This window comes from Melanerpes formicivorus, unplaced genomic scaffold, assembly GCF_026170545.1.
Source record: "Melanerpes formicivorus ecotype bairdi unplaced genomic scaffold, bMelFor1.0.p_v2 SCAF_8, whole genome shotgun sequence".
NCBI lineage: Eukaryota > Metazoa > Chordata > Aves > Piciformes > Picidae > Melanerpes > Melanerpes formicivorus.
In genome coordinates, this window is record NW_027142360.1 from 23,088,364 (window position 1) to 23,107,249 (window position 18,886).

At 45.8% G+C, this 18,886-nt stretch overlaps 1 protein-coding gene across 1 annotated transcript; it reads right to left on the reverse strand.

Moving 5' to 3' along the window:
* Window positions 1-388: 388 nt before the first annotated feature.
* WBP11 (WW domain binding protein 11) lies at window positions 389-18,161 on the reverse strand. Its single transcript, XM_068142687.1, has 12 exons — window positions 18,027-18,161; window positions 13,341-13,456; window positions 12,521-12,552; window positions 11,539-11,632; window positions 10,439-10,635; window positions 9,049-9,182; window positions 8,155-8,354; window positions 5,990-6,184; window positions 5,424-5,525; window positions 3,623-3,940; window positions 2,072-2,254; window positions 389-1,498 (listed from the first exon to the last, which is right to left on the reverse strand). Exons 2-12 carry the CDS (start codon window positions 13,402-13,404, stop codon window positions 1,065-1,067), a joined length of 1,953 nt encoding a protein of 650 aa, XP_067998788.1. The 5' UTR covers window positions 13,405-13,456; window positions 18,027-18,161; the 3' UTR covers window positions 389-1,064.
* Window positions 18,162-18,886: the final 725 nt, after the last annotated feature.

An 18,886-nucleotide genomic window follows, 5' to 3' on the forward strand; every position in this document is an offset into this window, starting at 1 on the left:
ACACCCCAGAATACAGTTCCTTTTCTCCTTGGGCTGGCTCCTGCGAGGCATGGTCAGCGCTATTATTAAACCCCGAGGGTCAGAAGAACCAAGATGATCTCCTCCCCACTGCACCCTCCCAAATAAAAAAGGAAAAAAAGATAAATATAATAAAAATAATAAATTGCCATTCCCATTTCAAACTTCTACTAGCTACCAAAGCTTGTTTATGAACTTAAAACCAGAAAAACAGCACAACTTAGGTCAAGTACTACTTAGAAGTTGACCTCGCTTTACTATGGTTCAGAATGCTTCAATCTCCCCCCAAGGCCGAAGAATATCTCCCTCCCTCTCCCCACTTTTTCATCTCATCATGCTAATTTTAAACAAATCACAAGGAAACCAGTACTTTGATACACTGAACATTTATTGTCTTCCACAAGACAAAATGAAGTTTCCCCAGATGATGAAAAGCTGTCAAGATGACCATAAAGGGGACAGGGTGACAAATTCCAGTGTACAGTATATGCAACAGATTACCTCCCTGACTACCCTGGAACAAAGATGATTGACCAATCTCACTGCAACTAAAAGTAAACCAAAACCCATCAGGATTATAAAATATTTACAGAAAAAGAAGGGCACAGAAAATAAAACCTGGACAACCATATGTGTATGAAATGCTGCTAATGCTTTGCTGGCTCGTTAAAAACCTGTTCCACTACCTTCACCCGATATGGAAAGATTCAGGCAGAGCATAGTCACCCCCTTCTCCCACAGCCCCTTCCCCAGAGTACCATTGCCTCCCTCTAGAGAAGGGGGATGACTTAAGGGAAGCAGTGTGACGTTCTTTTAAGTTCCTTCCACCAAGTGGACATGCCAGCTCTGAAAGAAGGTCCCCAGCCACATTTCATCTGCGGCCATTTCTATCCAGAGCTTAGCAGAAAGTTAACCTGTGGGTAGGGAACTACTCCCTATCATGTGAGCCCTTTTGTTGCTTGCCGGAGGACCCTTTCTTCTCTTTCCTCTGAGGTGGTCTCATCTTTGTTCAGAGGGGCAGCAAAGCTGACTAGGACTATGACAGGTCACAGGAGACCTTCCATTTCCTTCATGAAGGCTTCATACACATCATCCTTTGTCTGTACAGAGATAGGGGCAGATGATCCAGCCTTAGGGGCAGCTTTGGTTAATGGGAGAGCAGGCTCATCATCCTGTTTTCTCTGGGAGGCAGCTGCAGCCCCTTTGTTCTCCCGGCGCACTCGCAGGGCAGTGGGCACGAAGCGAGTGATCTCTGCCTTGGGGTTAGTGATCTGTGGCTTGGCGCTGATCGTGGCCGTGGCTTTCTTCTCAATGGTGGCTGCACTGGTGTCATCTGCCTTGGGGCGCTGAATCAAGCTTGGTGGTGCACTCAGCACCCCAGGATTTGGAATAGGAGCTGGTGGGAAGAGCCCAGGCGGGGCAGGTCCTAATGGAGGCACCAGAGGTGGCCGTAACATGCCCGGGCGAGGAGGAGGGATACCTGTAAGACAGGGGAAAAAATACCATGAGCTGACTCCACACTTGGAAGTCTTAAGTGCACTGGCTCAGAAAGTGAAGAAGGGAAGAAGCAAACCAAAAAATGAACAAGATGCAGTAGAACTGTCTTAAAAAAATAAAAGGCATATTTGCAACCTTGCACCAAATGCTGCTGGATCCTCAAGACTCTGGGAGCCACAGGAGCCTGTGTGTTGCTCTCCTAAATTTTAGAGTTACAAACTGAAAAGAAACTTCCTTGATGATCTACCCCACTGGAATTTCAGAGTCATCAGAAATGTATGACCACATGGATGAACACCACCTCATTAAGTGCAGTACCATTTAGCACCCTGGGGTTATTCAGAAACCATCAGAAGTTTAAACTCTGAAATTCCCTTTTAGAGGATGGATTTCTTGGTACCAAACTAAACACAGTGAGATACAGCACAATGCAGCTACAGACAGGAGCAGCAGTAAAATCAGTAACCACCTGCACTTCCTGGCTTGGTCACCACAGCAAAACCTGGGAAAATTAAGTAGGGAGAGACTTAGCACTGAAGGAAACAGAACACTTTACCTGGTGGGGCAGGAGGGGGCAGGCGAGGAGGAGGCCCACGTGGAGGAGGACCTGGGGGCAGACCTGGTGGGGGACCTGGAGGAGGGCCAGGTGGTCGCCCAGGCGGAGGGCCTGGTGGCAGAAGTCGAGGTAAAGGCCCACGCAGTCCTGGTAAGCCAGGAGGTCTCAGGAATGGAGGAGCTCCTGAAAGCACACAGACAGAGAGAGAGTTTTAGCTCATGGTGAAGAAAGCCCAAACCAATCCAGTGAATACTAAATCCCCAATAGGAACTTGAAAGCTGTTGTAATGCTGGTCAGCTGCCAGATCAAACAGATCTCAAATTAAAGAAAAACAAGAAGGTCTAATATTCTCTCACACTTGTAAAAAGGGCTCTTCCTCATGTGATAGAACAGGAACAGAGAACAGCTACTGAGCTGAGGCTGTTACAATTTGAACAGCTAAAAGCAGCAAGCAGCTTCTGCTCCACTGAAAGCAGCTGTTTTGAGGTTCCCCTGGGGGTTATCAGAAATAAAACTGTGGGGAAGAGACTGGACAGAACTGCACTCTCCATACACTCCCCTAGAGGAAAAAACCATCATGTTGTTAATGTAATCATGCAGAGTAACACAGTAAAATCACAGCATATCCTGCTCCTCACTACAGTCCAACTATTGATCTTTGCAATTTAAGAAATTAAGAGACAGATTCATACACTTCAAGTCACAAAGCAGTCTGCTACTCATATCCAATTCAGCTATATAGTAACCCCACTGGCTTACAGAAACCAAACTGCTGCCTTCCTCTAAATAAATTTTAAAGACAACAAACTTTGTTTGCCCTCAAAAAAAATAAAATCCCATAATGCATCATTACAAAATTCCTGATTCACTCCATTGCTCCAGGCAGTCTAATCTTGATATAAATTACATTTATTTCATCTGAGGATATTTTTCTTCCCTAACAAGATTGAAATATATGCAGGTGGTAGAATAGTAGAAGCCTTCACGTGACAGTTTGTTATTAAAAAGCAATCAATCAATCAATCAACAAATGAAAGCCTGTAACTAGGTTTTGGCTCCCAAACCTCTTTAGGATGTCTTGTAAAGGAAACAACACAAGGGAATAATAAACCCAAACTAACAAACCAAGAAAAAAACCACAACCAACTACAGACACACAGAAGAACAGCTCAAAACAACCCCAATCCAATGACAAACAAAAACCCCACACCAAAAAAAAACCAAACAACCCCCAAACATAACAAACCAACCACAAAACACCCTGGGGAAGCACAGGGCACCAGGCCTTGCTCTTCATACCCCAGGCCCTGGCTTCACTGCTGTCTGTGTCAGTACTAATAAAAACAAGCCAGTGCCCTTCAGGCTGACCACAGCTACAGGAGCCTGATGCCTCAAAAGCACAGCACAGCAACAACAGACTGACCACAGAAAGTGGTCTCAGAAATTATGACATCAGGCTCTTGTACCCCATTCTAGAACTTCCCAAACTGACATACTCCCTCTAGTAGATAGAGTCTGCATCCTTCAAAGCAGAAGATATCAAGCACTCGCCTGGTGGAGGGCCAGGAGGAAGACCAGTGGGTGGGCCTGGGGGCCTCAGTGGAGGGGCTGGAGGTGGTCCTAGTGGAGGTGGCCCAGGCATAGGAGGTGCCTGTATCTGAGTTGGAGGAACAGCCTGTGGAGGTGGCTGCTGCTGTTGTGTCTGTGAAGTTGAAGTAGATGACCCACTTTCTGCAAGAGCTTCCTCACTGAGTTGCTGTTGCTGCTGCTGTTGTTGTGATGTTTCTTCAGATTCTGAGTCCTCTTCCTCCTCCTCCTCTTCTTCTGAATATTCCTCCACCTCTCTCCCTTCTTCTGGGATTTCCTGACCTGGAGGAAATGGAGACATAAAATCAGTCCACAGGTAGTGTCTGTGAACGTGAGAAACCTGAACACACAGAATAAAAAAATACAGAAAAATCTTCAAGGAAACAAACCTGACCAAATCTTAACCAAAAACATGAACTCCTCTTAAAAATAAAATACAAAACCCATCACAGTTCTAAACAGAGCTCTGCCACCAAGAGCAACACATTCTTGTGGGAGCCAAAACTTCACAGTATCACAGTATCACAAAGGTTGGAAGAGACCTCAAAGATCACCAAGTCCAACCTGTCACCCAAGACCTCATGACTAGACCATGGCACCAAGTGCCACGTCCAATCCCCTCTTGAACACCTCCAGGGATGGTGACTTCACCACCTCCCTGGGCAGCCCATTCCAACGATGAACAACTCTCTCAGTGAAGAACTTTCTCCTCACTTCCAGCCTAAAATTCCCCTGGTGCAGCTTGAGACTGTGTCCTCTTGTTCTGGTGCTGGTTGCCCAGGAGAAGAGACCAACTCCCTGCTGGCTACAACCTCCCTTCAGGTAGTTGTAGAGAGCAGTAAGGTCTCTCCTGAGCCTCCTCTTCTCCAGGCTAAACAATCCCAGCTTTCTCAGCCTCTCCTCACAGGGCTGTGCTCAAGGCCTCTCCCCAGCCTTGTTGCCCTTCTCCGGACATGTTCAAGTGTCTCAATGTCCGTAAACTGAGGGGCCCAGAACTGGACACTGGACTCAAGGTGTGGCCTAACCAGTGCAGAGTACAGGGGCACAATGACTTCCCTGCTCCTGCTGGCCACGCTATTCTTGATACAGGCCAGGATGCCATTGGCCTTCTACTTCTACTACTAACCCAAACTGCAGCTATTTGATCTATGGTTTGTGAGAGTCCATGCGAACAGGGTGGGAAATGGAGACAAAGAGACAGGGATAGGACCTCAGAATAAATACAATCCTCATGTCCAAGAAGCTAGAAGCCTTTGAAAGATATTAGGGTGTCTTTCTTAAAAAATTAATAATCTTCACTCTATTGGTTAACTTATTTCTTCAAAAGGCTGTTTTTAGGGAATGTAAATCTTTTAGGCAGTACAAATCGTTACAGGCTGAGCCCAAAGACAATCTCACTCTTCCTTTTTCATCATGGGGTTTATACTTCATTTGAGCAACTGTTTTGAGAGTTAAGCAAAATAAAATTTAGAAGGGAAAAAAAAATCATCACAGTACATCTAAAGAAAAAGAAATTAAACCACCATAAGCTGCCATAACTTCAACTCTGCTATGCAGAACACACACACACACTACTAGACTAAAAGTAACTTAAAGACCCCCAAATAGCTAGCCACAGCTTGCACTCTCAGCAGCTCTTGTATGATGACAAATAAAATATTTATCCAATAAAATAAAAGCTGTGCACACAAAGCAAGCTTCCCAGAGAAGCCTTATCTGAAAGCCAAATGGCCAGTCTCCAATTTGACAGCTCTCTCTCACCCACCTGCCATTCGCAACATCATGGCCTGCAGTGGAGTCAGTTCTTTCATGTTCTTTTTCTTCTTCCGTGACTTCCCAGGCATGTCTGCAAACCTAACACTATGACCTGGGGAAAGCAAAGCACAGGCAAGGTTAGTGGGAAGAACATAATACAAATCAGGTAGATTTAAGCCTTCTACCTGGCATGGATAACATTTCATTCTAATATAATGGTGCTTCTCACCTAACAGCAAACATTTGTGTTACTGAAGTAACCTGAGTAATGATTTGAGGTTTTGCTAACCTAGTGCTCTTCACCAATTGGTCTCCTGCAAGCAACTAAGAAAATCACGTTCCCCAAAAGCATTAGCAGTGTGACATGCAGTGGTTTTAGTTTCATTCTGATCCATTTACTCATAAAAGTGCCATAGATGGAAATAAAGTGAGTTAAAACAGAGTTAGCTGGCTAAACAAAGTACTTTCCCTCCCAGTCAGGAAAAAGATACAAACTCCGTTAACAGTGTTGAAATATTTTTTTTTTTTTGGGGGAGGTAAAAAAATTGAACCTAAATCTCTGACTTCCCACCATACCTGATTTCTTTTCTTCACCACCTTCCCTCTCCTTGTCATTATCACGATGCAGGAAGTCCTCGCCTTCGCTGTCTGCATCCGACCTATCGCTGTCACTGTCATCACTGCTCTCATCATGCTTGTCTTGATCCATATCCTCAGGATAACCTTCATCTTCACTGGTGCTGGACATGTCATCATCATGCCCTCGCTGGCCTGCAGGAATCAGAGCATCAGGTAATACTAGGAACACTTCATGCTGAGAACATCATGATTTTGTAACACACTTGCTAGCACTGCGTCCCATTCTGGTGTCCACAACCTAAGGACACTGAACTGCTGGAGCAGGTCCAGAGGAGGCCACAAAGAGGATCAGAGGGCTGGAGCCACCTTTCCTACAGGAACAGACTGCAAGGGTTGGGGCTGTTCAGCCTGAAGAAAAGAAAGCTCTGGGAAAGCCTTATAGCAGCCTTCCAGTACCTGAAAGGGGCCTACAGGAAAGCCAGGAAGGGACTTTTTACAAGGGCTTGTAGTGATAGGATGAGAGGGAATGAATTGAAGCTTGAGGGGGACAAATTTAGACTGGGTATTAGACAGAAATCCTTTACAATAAGAGTGATGAGACACTGGAACAGGTTGTGCAAGGAGGCTGTGAATGTCCCCTCCCTGGAGTCATTCAAGGCCAGGTTGAATGAGGCCTTGAGCAACCTGGTTTACTGGAGGGCATCCCTGTTCATGGCAGGGGGCTTAGAACTAGATGATCTTTAAGATTCTTCCAACCCAAACCATTCTATGGAATGGAATGGAATGGACCAGACCAGGTTGGAACAGACCTTCAAGATCATCGTGTCCAACCCATCAATCAATCCAACACCACCTAATCAACTAACCCATGGCACCAAGCACCCCATCAAGTCTCCTCCTGAAAACCTCCAGTGATGGTGACTCCACCACCTCCCTGGGCAGCACATTCCAATGGCCAATCACTCTCTGTATAGAACTTCTTCCTGACATCCAGCCTAAACCTCCCCTGGTGCAGCCTGAGACTGTGTCCTCTTGTTCTGGTGCTGGGTGCCTGGGAGAAGAGACCAACCCCCACCTGGCTACAACCTCCCTTCAGGGAGGTGTAGAGAGCAAGAAGCTCACCCCTGAGTCTCCTCTTCTTCAGGCTAAGCAACCCCAGCTCCCTCAGCCTCTCCTCACAGGGCTGTGTTCCAAGCCCCTCACCAACTTTGTTGCCCTTCTCTGGACACCTTCCAGCTAGTCAACCTCCTTCCTAAACTATGGATCTATGAAATGCATAAACTCCAAATACACTGGTGTGAAAGAGAGGATTTTGTATGTCTACAGTTAGAAAAATCTCCCCTGGCAACCACATGGATATATTGTCAACTCTTTACTAAGCTGTTCAGCATGTTCTTAAAGAATATTCCAGAGAGTCTATTTATAAGATTTCCTATTAACCAGATGGTTGATTTGCACAGCAAACAAGTGAAGGCAACTCCTACCTACAACTCATTAGTTCATCTCTACACATTCATCACCCATCATTGAAATAGTTTTATTGCTTACCAGAAAGCATCTACCTAGTCAGCAAAAAAGTTTCTGTGGAAGACAGAGTAGCTGTGTTAAAAAGGAGGACCCTAGGCCCTCCTACCAAATCCATGCCTCAGCTTGGTCTGGATTTTCAGGGCTTTGGTTGAGTTCATTTTGTTCAGGCTTTTTTGGCTGTCTTTGTTGCATTGGGTTTGGGTTTTTTGGTGGTGTTGGGGGGTTTTGTTTCTTTGTTTTTAAAAGGGAAGGCTTCTCAGAAAGTTGTGGGGTTTTTTTTCCCTTGGGTTTTTTGGTTGGTTGGGTTTTTTTTTTTGAGGAGTAATGAGCACAATGATTCAGCTTTGCTTAAAACCATCTGGGAACACATGCTTCCTTTTTCATTATGTTGCACAGATGGTATCTGCGAGTTGTAATTAGAAGTTTCAGCACTTAAAAATGTAGTTGGTAACAAAAACTGCAGGCATTATGAAATCTGCTAGAATTGTCTCAGAGGTACAATCAATTTGAAAGTCCTTCAAGTGGTATTTATATCCACATTGCCAGAGAACGTTGACTTAAGCACAATATGTTCACAACAGTAGCAAAACAGAGAGGCCAAGGAAAACCTCAGACAATAATAGGGAGGTCCTTACCTGCTTCAGAACTGTAAGAAACCTCCTCCTCTCGCCTTCGAGGAGCCATCTCCAAGGTGAAACCCACTTTCCGGCCATACATCTGTAGGACTTGAGGTGGGGGTGGCCCTGGAGGAGGTCCAGGGGGCTTCCTACCCGGAGGTAAACGTGGAACACCAAGCCCAGGAGGAGGAAGTACAGAAATGGAACGAACTGGTGGTCTGGAGATAAAAGAAATAAGAACCGCAAGAACAGAAACAAACAAAACCAAACATGAGCTTAGCAGAGTTCCTAAGTCTTCTCTCATCATTGCTCACACAGAAGCCTTCTAAAAACAAACAGGAACAGATTTGTCCCAAGGAGTTTACAGCCTCATACAAAGACATGATTGCTGAAGAGCAGACAAGAGCAAGGTTCTCAGGAGATGACTGAGGAAAAGACTGAAGGGGAAAAAAGAAGAAGAAAGAAGAAAAGAAGTATTGACTCCTACCACAGAAGCAGAATGAAGTAATCACAAAGTTGGTGAAAACAGAAGCCTACTCAGAAAAAAAAAAACCCAGAAAGAACTGGTACTAGAATGAGAAACCTGAAACACAAGTACACTAGGAACTTAAACTGAGTATGCCAGCAAGACAAAGGAACACATGCATGGCAATGTATGAGGCATTTAGGTTGAGAGTTGCAGGGCTTTAAGTTTTACTGATGCAGAAAGACAAATGCTAGAAGACACAGGGTGTTACTCCCACCAATTTAAAACAAAAAGTCTGTAACAGTAGGGAAAGATTAAGGGCTTTGGTTAAATAAACTACAAACTACTTGCACAGAACTCCTGATTTCTCCTACTCCACATTACTTCTGCTTCTACCCTTTTATTCTTTTTTACCTCCTCTCTGAGTTGTCTTTTTTTCCTCTTACCCATAAGCTGATGTCTTCTTGAGGATAGAAGGTGGTTGAGCCCCTGGAAGGGGAATGTCCTGTATGAGGATGTTGGAGGGAGCATGTGGCATATCTGGTAAAGGGATACTTTCCACTTCGACATGCTGAGCATTCTGGGGAGAATAAAAAGGGAAGGAGAGAATGGGTTACTCCCACAGAAGCTACTGCACAACCTTTCAGAGTACAAAACTCATGGGATCTACCATCACTTGCCAAAGGTGTCAGTTCTGAGGGCACATTATCTTGCAGCTGTCCATGCAAGACATTTGGGAAACAGTAAAAGCTTTCAACTCAAAACCAAGCATAGGCAGAGTACCCATGAAAGGCTTTAGTATTACAGCTAAAACCCAGTGAGGCTTCTACCTCCCTTCAGACCTTCAGTTCCATAGCAAAGACAAATATGTTTGTATTTAGAGTATGCAGAAGGCACAAATCACAGGGTGCTTCATATTTCAAAGGACAAACCTAAATATCTTACAGATACTTGCACTTAGACAACATTAAGTTGTCAAATATGGTATGGAAGGATGTCAAAGAAAGCTCTTCAAAGAATTCTCATTATTTCAAGCAACAGATTTAGCAGAAAGCCAAAGAAACTTCAACAGCTCACTCACAAGTGTGCTCCATCTTTAATTCAACTCTGATACTGTTAATTGCAACAAAGTTCCCTTTCCTCTGTAATTTCACACTGAACGAAATCATTTCATCACAGACAAACACAGACTTGATAACCCCCATCCTGTCCTCAATGAAATGCTGTAACTGGAGCTACCACACAGATTTTTTACAGTATCACAAAGGTTGGAAGAGACCTCAAAGATCATCAAGTCCAAGCTGTCACCACAGACCTCATGACTAGACCATGGCACCAAGTGCCACATCCAATCCCCTCTTGAACACCTCCAGGGATGGTGACTCCACCACCTCCCTAGGCAGCACATTCCAATGATGAATGACTCTCTCAGTGAAGAACTTTCTCCTCACCTCGAGCCTAAAATTCCCCTGGCACAGCTTGAGACTGTGTCCTCTTGTTCTGGTGCTGGTTGCCTGGGAGAAGAGGCCAACCCCTTCCTGGCTACAACCTCCCTTCAGGTAGTCGTAGATGGCAAGAAGGTCACCCCTGAGCCTCCGCTTCTCCAGGATGAACAATCCCAGCTTCCTCAGCCTCTCCTCATAGGGATTGTGCTCAAGGCCTCAAGGCCTTTTGAAGCATTAGCCCCACACAAACTAATCTAAGGACTTATTATGGGCCAAAGAGCATCAGGCGGGTCTCACAGAAACCTCCCTTCCTCCATATTTGTCACACCTAACAAGCAGACATAAAGCACATGCTACCACAGTGGCAAGACTGAAATATAATAAGCATTACCTTGACAGCATCAAAGTACTGGCTGAGCTGTGACCTCTTCTGCTCATACTCCACCTCCAACTTGCGCAGCTCTTTATAGATGTCAGGATTCTCCTTCTCGTAGAGCCGCAAGATGCGCTCAAAAGTCTCCCGCAGCTTCTTGCGCTTGTCCTTCAGGACTTTCTCATTAAGCTGTGGCTGCTGCACTGGGTTAAACTCTAATTCAAGAGAACAAAAAACAAACAACCCCAAAACAATCCAAATATTCTTCTAACTCCACTCCACAGCTTCCAAGGAATGAAATAACTTCAAAGCAAACAACTTTCAGTCCTTGTTTTCAGGAAGTCTTCAGCCTTAGGGTGATTTCCTCTTCCAAGTCTAAGTCACTACCATGCACACCACTTCTATTTTTTTATCAGTCATCCTCTTGTGGGGAAAAAAAAATAAATCCTTTTTGCTAGCACCACATAAAATCATAATCAATGCATGATTATAGAATAGAATTAACCAGGTTGGAAAAGACCTTTGAGATCGCTGAGTCCGACCTATCACCCAACACCATCTAATCAACTAAACCATAGCACCAAGTGCCACATCTAGTCTCCTCCTAAACATCTCTAGTAATGGTGACTTCACCATCTTCCTGGGCAGCACACTCCAATGGCCAATCTCTCTTTCTGTGAAGAACTTCTTCCTAACATCCAGCCTAAACCTCCCCTGGTGCAGCTTGAGACTATGTCCTCTTGTTCTGGTGTTGGTTGCCTGGGAGAAGACACCAGCCCCCACCTCCTCCCTTCAGGTACTTGTAGACAGCAATAAGATCTCTTCTGAGTCTGCTCTTCTCCAGGCTAAACACCCCCAGCTCCCTCAGCCTCTCCTCACAGGGCTTGTGCTCCAAACCCCTCCCCAGCTTTGTTGCCCTTCTCTGGACACGTTCCAGCAACTCAACATCTTTCTCCTGGAACCTCCTGTTCTAACAGGGAAATAAAAAGGTTGCTCTGCTTTAGTCTCCCAGGCACCCCTTAAAAGTTAAACCATTAAAGTCACCCCTCAAAAGTTAAACCATTAAAGTGTTCACATAAACCACTACCTAAGTCCAACACCTGATACCTCTCACTCACCCATCTCATCCAATTTCTCCATGTCCCGGATAATCTGCTTCGGATCTTTCATTTTCAGTACAGCAGCTCGTACCATCATACGTTGTTTTTTGTTCTAAGAAGACCAGAGATCAAGGAGATCAGAACAGCATCACAGGAGAAAGATAACAGAACCTTGGTACTGAGTACCCACTCCCAGGGTGTGGAAAAAAACCACACTTCAAAACTCCCTGCAACTATTAACCATGCCAAACATCAGCAGCAAAGGCAATTAAACCTTCTGGGCATTTTAATTCCACCATCTTGCTACTTACAAATGCTTCTATGACTCTTTCACTCCAAGTTAAGACACTCAACAAAATAAACCAGCTGACAAAAGGTATACAGCAAAACATGCTCAAAAAGATGTGAGTTTTGGGAGGTTTATGCCACAGAATGGCAGAATTGTTTTGGTTGGAAAAGACCTCTAAGATCATCAAGTCCAAACATCAACCCAAGACCACAATGGCCACTAAACCATGTCCCCAAGTGCCATGTCCACATGGTTCTTGAGCACCATCAAAAATGGTGACTCCATCACCTCCCTGGGCAGCCTGTTTCAATGCCTGACCACTCTTTCAGGAAAGAACTTTTCCCTCATATCCAATCTAAACCTCCCCTGGCACAATTACAGGCCATCTCCTCTCATTCTATCACCTGATATTAGGGAGAAGAGACTGATCCCACCTCTCTACAACCTCCTTTCAGATAGTTGTAGAAGGGATTTGGGTTTGGGCTGTTTCTTAGTTTTTTTGGGGGTATTTTTAATTCCCAAGCATTTATCTTCCTGTTTCAAAAAGCTCTAACTCACAGGTTTCACGACAGCAGATGATGTGATAATGCTGCTCAAAACCAAACTTTGTTTTCTTAAACTCCTTGTTTGGATAGCATTTCACATTACAATCACAACCATGGCACATAGTACAAGGAAAAGCAAGTAATAATTCCCAATCTCTTTGTTTACCTTCTTTAGTTCCCTTTTCCGAGCTTCCTTCCCTAGGGAGGAGGGGAAAAGAAAGCAAAAACAGCTTGAAAGAGACAGTCAAATCCCTAAAGAACCTTTCCTTCATCAAGACTAGCTCTGGGTCTCAATAGTTCACTCGTTTTACAAAGACTGTTTAACTCTCTTCCCAGTGAGGGAGAAATGTATCAACAGCTTTCTATTTTGTGTGTTTTATACAGAAAGAAAAGCAGATACAGCACTTTTCATGTCTCCAGAGCAGGGGTATTTCTACAGAGAAGAACACCAGGGAGCAAAAGTCACAGCAATGTGTGCAGCCCCAGAAGCTGGAACAGAGCCAACAGTAGGTAATGCACTTTAAAAACATGTAGGCTTTGAGTATGCATTTGAAACAAAGCATATTCACCACTGAATTCTGGATGGTCTTTATCTGTTCAGCACTGACAGCTATGTCTTCTCCTTCTGGTAACATATCAGATGTTAAGACAACTCTCATTCTAACCAGAGCATCTGCAAAATTCGACATGTTCCTCAAATTCTAGCCTCACACAGATGAACTATGCCCCAAGAAGCAGCTTGCAGTTTAGCCAACAGCTAAGTACAAAGATCTTTGAACGCTGCTAACTGCAGTGAAAACTAAGAGGTAAGTACTCAGGAGGAAGAGTAACATGCAAGCAAACATCCCACCCCAGAAGTTCTTCTGCCAGGCAAAACTAAGCTAATATTTCCAAGTGAGAATCTTATCCTCAGAAAAAGCTTTTTATTTGCTTCCCTAGGAGCCCCCTACCCCATTCCCACCTGCTTAGCTTCTGTAGATACTTACGGGCCTGATCCGTGGGGTTCATAAACTTCCCACTCTTGGTGGATGATGTAGATCTCCGCCCCATTTTGCCTTCTTCTTTTGCCTTCCACCTCAAAAAACTTTAGAAACAGGGAGTCCTGGAAAAGATGACACGGTTTCAAGGCCTGAGGATGCTTGTTTCTTCTCTCTGTAAAGGCAGAGTTGCTCCCCCCGCCAGAATCCTCACATACTTGTGAGGTCCCCACTACGAGGTCAGTCAGTCACATCAAAATCACACTACTTCAACTAGGCACTACCAAGTGCCTAGTTACTACCACTTTACTAGCTGTCTAATCAATAAGTTTGCTATTCACTCCAAGATTCAAAGCTTCTTGCTTACACTGCAGAGGGGTAAAACACATATTCTTTTCACAAGCCTATCAGAGTCCTTATAGCTTTTCATTTACTCCCTGAAGAGCTCATAAATGTTTATCTTCCCATTCCTCTCATTTTCAACTGTGCCCCACAATTTTCCTCCTTTCCTCAGACTTTTAAGCTGCCTTTTATTTCCCTCCCCAGCAACTACTGCATCCATCAGCAAATTGATCCTTGTGGTCTGTTCCAACCCTGACTGATACTATGATACTATGAAATGCTGTGCACACTCCCCCATGTCTTCTTTTCTCCCCCACAGACCAGTACTACACCACTGCCCTTATGCACTCTGCCTCCATCAGCATTTTCTCAAGCTGTTATGAAGACCAGAAAAGAAAAAAGGTATTCTGGAAAGAATTATTTCTTGTCTTCAGATATTTCTTCAACTTGGACCACAAATGTGTCCAAACTACAGCCAGGGATGTTGTCTCTCTCAGTTCTCCCCCCAGTCCAAGCCTACTTCCCTGTCAGAACACCAATGAAAAAGGAAACTAAATAAATAATCAAACCAGACAAAAGCCCCAAATCCAAAACCAAACCAACCAACCAAAACCAACAGGAAAAAAAAACCCCACCACATAATATGCAACAGATTCCACTTCAAGATGTAAAACAGCCTCTGAGATGTACAGAATCACAGAATTAACCAGGTTGGAAAAGACCTTCAAGATCATCAAGTCCAACCTCTCACCCAACACCAGCTAATCAAATAAATCATGGCACCAAGTGCCTCATCCAGTCTTATTTTAAACACTCCCAGTGATGGTATCACAGTATCACAGTATCACAGTATCACTTAGGTTGGAAAGGACCTCGAGGATCATCGAGTCCAACCTGACACCGCAGACCCCATGACTAGACCATGGCACCAAGTGCCACGTCCAATCTCCCCTTGAACGCCTCCAGGGTCGATGACTCCACCACCTCCCTGGGCAGCACATTCCAATGGCCAATCTCTCCTTCTGTGAAGAATTTCTTCCTAACATCCAGCCTAAACTGAAAAATGGTTTTAGAGTCATAGAATTGTTTGGGTTGGAGGGGACCTCAAGGATCATCCAGTTTCAACCCACCTGTCATGGCCAGGGACACCTCACACTACAGCAGGTTGCTCAGAGCCACATCCAGCCTGGCCTTAGAAACTCCCAGGGATGAGGCTTTTACCACCTCTCTGGGCAATCTGTTCCAGTGTCTCAACACCCTCATGGGGAAGAATTTCTTACTAACATCCAATCTGAATCTACCCATTTCTATTTTTTTTCCCATTCCCCCTAGTCCTATCATTACCTGACACCCTGAAAGTCCCTCACCTGCTCCCTTTTCCTCCTCAAAACCCAGAGCACCTGGGCTCTGTTGGAGTCTCCTCCCACCCCAGGTGTGGCCACTTGGCCCCCACCCACCCACTCCCCTTTTTAATCCCCTCCAGAAGAGCCAGAAGCCCCAAGCTGAGCCCATCTGGGCTGAGGGATCCTCCTCTCATCACTGGTGAGTGCCCATGGTGCACACTGGGTGATGGTGGTGGTGACAACAAAGGCCGGGGGGCCTGGTGGCCCCCCGGTTAGGTAGGAAGAGTGTTGATGATTCCTCCAGTATCACCCATGGGTTCTGGCTGGGCCTCCTTGCTGGGGCTGAGCTCCTCTGTGTGGTATCTTGGCTGGTGAGGGTCTTGCCCACAGCTCTGGGATGGGAGCACAAATGGTGGTGGTGGAGCAGGAGCTGTTTAGCCATGTGATGTTATGCTAATTACAGTGGTTTTACCTGGAGGCCTCTTGACTCTGCTCTCATCATTCAATGACTCTCTGCTTTTGTGCCTCATTTACAGACCATTCCTTCCCTCACTGCTTCCTTTCAGAAATAAGGAAGGAAAGGAGGAAAAAAGGCAATAAAGCATATCTGGAGAATGCACTCACTTATCAATCAACTCTGAACAGGAAGCCTTCAGGAAGAGGGGCAGGGTGGAAAGTGAGAATCACTTCTTACAAATCACAAGACAAGTTTCATAAAGAACAGACAGAAAAAGGCTGCATCTTCTCCATAATGGTTATGCTTCATGGTGGTAAATGAAGAGGCTTGGAAATACCAGTCACACTTTTCTATAGGAAGAATCACTGAGAAAGAGACATTGTGACAAGTGAATACCCATCCTTCATACAGAAATGCAGAATTAACCAGGTTGGGAAAGGCCTTTGAAATCATCAAGTCCAACCTATCATCCAACACCATCTAATCAACTAAACCATGGCACCAAGTGCCTCATCCAGTCTCTTTTTTAAACAGTTCCAGTAATGGTGACTCCACCACTTTCCTGGGCAGCACACTCCAATGGCCAATCCCTTTCTAAGAATTATTTCTTCCTAACATTCAGCCTAAACCTCCCCTGATGCTACTTAAGACTGTGTCCTCTTGTTATGATGCTGGCTGCCCAGAAGATGCCAACCCCCACCTGGCTACAACCTCCCTTCAGGTAGTTGTAGATGGCAATAAGGTCTCCCCTGAGCGTCCTCTTCTCCAGGCTAAACAACCCCAGCTCCCTCAGCCTCTCCTCACAGGGCTTGTGGTCCAAACTCCTCACTAGCTTTGTTGCCCTTCTCTGGACACATTAGAGCAACTCAACATCTTTCTGAAACTGAGGGGCCCAGAACTGGACACAGTTTCCCAAGGTACCTTCCAAGTTAGTTCCTTGAATAACCTGAAGTCTGCCCTCTGAAAGCCCAGAGTAGAGGTTTTGTTGATGTCCCTCTTAGTTTGACTGCATATTGAAAACTCAATTATTTCATGGTCACTGGGCCCCAGCCAGCCTTCAACCACATATCCCACCAGCCCTTCTCTATTTGTAAAAAGAAGGTCAAGCAGAGCCTTCCCCCTGGTAGGCACACAGCAGCTGTGATAAGAAGCTATCCTCCATACACTCCCAGAGCCTTCTAGGCTGCCTTCTCTCTGCTGTGTTAAGTTCCCAGCAGATATCTGGCAGGTTAGAATCAACCCTAAGAACAAAGTATGGTGATCTTCAGACAGCCTCTAGCTGCCTATAGAATAATTCATCAATCTCTTCATCCTGTTTGGGTGGTCTATGACAGACTCCCACCAGGATGTTAGCCTTGTTGACTTTCCCTCTAATTCTCACCTACAGGCACTCAACTTGATCATAATAATCTCTAGTTCCATGGCATCTAGAGCCTCCCTGATGTACAGGGCCACCCCTCCAGCCCTTTTTCCTTGCCTGTCTCTCCTGCAGAGCCTGTAGCCATCAATTACTGCACTCTAGTCATGTGAGTCATTCCACCACGTCTCCGTGATGGTGACCACATCACAGCTTTCCTGCTGTACCATGGCTTCCAAGTCCTCTTGTTTGTTGTGTGCATCAGTGTACATGCATTTCAGCTGTAAATGCTTCAGCATTTAGAAGCTGAAGGGATTCAGCTTTCTAGTCACCATACAATTTCTAAATAGACTGCAAAGTATTCACAAGTTGATTCTGAAGCTCTCTACAGGCTCACTGCAGCCTTTGTACACATTCCTCTCCCCCAATTACAGAAGATGCCATTCTCAAACCATTAAATTGAATACCCTCCTCTATACCCTAAAAAGAAATTTAAGCACAGTGCCTCATTTAGTGCTTTCAGGCCTTGCAGAAAGGGTTCCTAGCAAGTTCCAAAACCTGACCCCATTCAATGCACAGACTGGTGAAGATCTACAACTGACCCCATTCAATGCACAGACTGCTGAAGCTCTACAGAGCTCTGCTGAGGGCTCATACTCCCAGGTTATGCTCACATTTGGCCTGCTGCATGCAAGTGTTCCACGATTTGTGATCACTAATAACACACTTACAGGATCACACCATTTTTCTGTTGGTGGTGTTTGGGCTTTTTGCACACCACAATGGTTTCTTTACATGGGAAGCCCACCAAACAGCGGTTAGAGTTAAATTTGCACCCCGTACTTCCCGTATTTCTAACATATAAAAGGCAATGGGAAAGACGACAAACTTCTGAACCCTCCATCCCAAATCCTTTTAGGACATAAAGCTTCAATGCAACAAGTTAACACTCCAGGGGGGAGGGGAGAAGGAGGGGGGGGAAAAAAGAATGCCAAAACAAAACGAAAACAACCCAACCACTACATTTATGGTGCGTTTTTGTCCGCTGCAGAACGAAGCAGAAAGCCTCCCACGAGGCACACGAAAGCTTTCCCCTCCTCCCACAATGAAGGAAGAGGAGGTAGCACAAAATCGTCGCTTTCCCTCGTTTCCCGTCGCCTTCTCCCCCCAGCCCAGCACCGTCCCTCTCTTCTCACCCCTCCGCCCGGCCGGGCGGGGCAGCCCGATCTCCTCCCGCTGCAGCGGCCTCTATAGCCGCCTCGCTCCTTGCCGCGGCCGCGCCGCCATCTTGAACCAGGACGGAACCGCGCCGCCGTAAAGCGCGACTGCCGCGCAGGACGGCACGCCGCGAGCGAGCAGCGGCGCGCTCGCCGCCTCAGCTCTGTGATCTCGCGGCGCCGCTCTCCCACGCGCGGAGGCTTCTCTATGGTCAGGGCGGGCTCAGGGCCGCGCGGCCGCCTGGGCGGGAACAGAAAGCTCCCTGCCGGCCTCTGGAGGCGAGGGAAGGCACTTTTAGTGAGGGGCATGGGGAGAGCCTGCCTTTGCTGCTCGGGGAATGCTAGGCTGCTATTGCTGGACAATGTTTACGAATTCGAATTGGCCTGTCTGCTCACGTGTTTCTCGTGGTGCTTCTGCCACACCAAGAGGCAGCTCCAGGGAGACTACAGGAGAAACAACAGCAGACTGGTTGTGGCATCTTTGGAGGACCAAGTGTAAGACTGCTCAGAGGGAATTGTTACATATTTTGTTGGACAGAGTTTTGATTACCATGCAGAAACAGAGCTAGGATACCTCTGCTCCCCTGGGTGCATCCAGCTGGTGACATACATCCAGCACACAATTCAAGTATATAACTGTCAATAATGCAGGGAAATCCTATTGATTTTATTATTCCTAGAGCTGGGGGAAAGACTTTGGGAAGGTCCCAAAGTGATTGTTAGGCTTTTCACCTCAAAGCCACCTTGTTACCACTGGATGTTGCCATTCCCCTCTGTGAGGTCAATGAACAGCTCTCCCAGCCTGGGGGGGCTGCTGGCCCAGCCTCTGTGAGCTCACA

Coding starts and splice junctions, on each gene's coding strand:
- WBP11 (XM_068142687.1), bottom strand. CDS start 13,404: ATGGGGCGGAGATCTACATCATCCACCAAGAGTGGGAAGTTTATGAAC. Junction 3,941..5,423: donor CATGATGTTGCGAATGGCAG/GTGGGTGAGAGA, acceptor CATTTCCTCCAG/GTCAGGAAATCCCAGAAGAA. Junction 1,499..2,071: donor GCCCCCTCCTGCCCCACCAG/GTAAAGTGTTCT, acceptor CCTGTCTTACAG/GTATCCCTCCTCCTCGCCCG.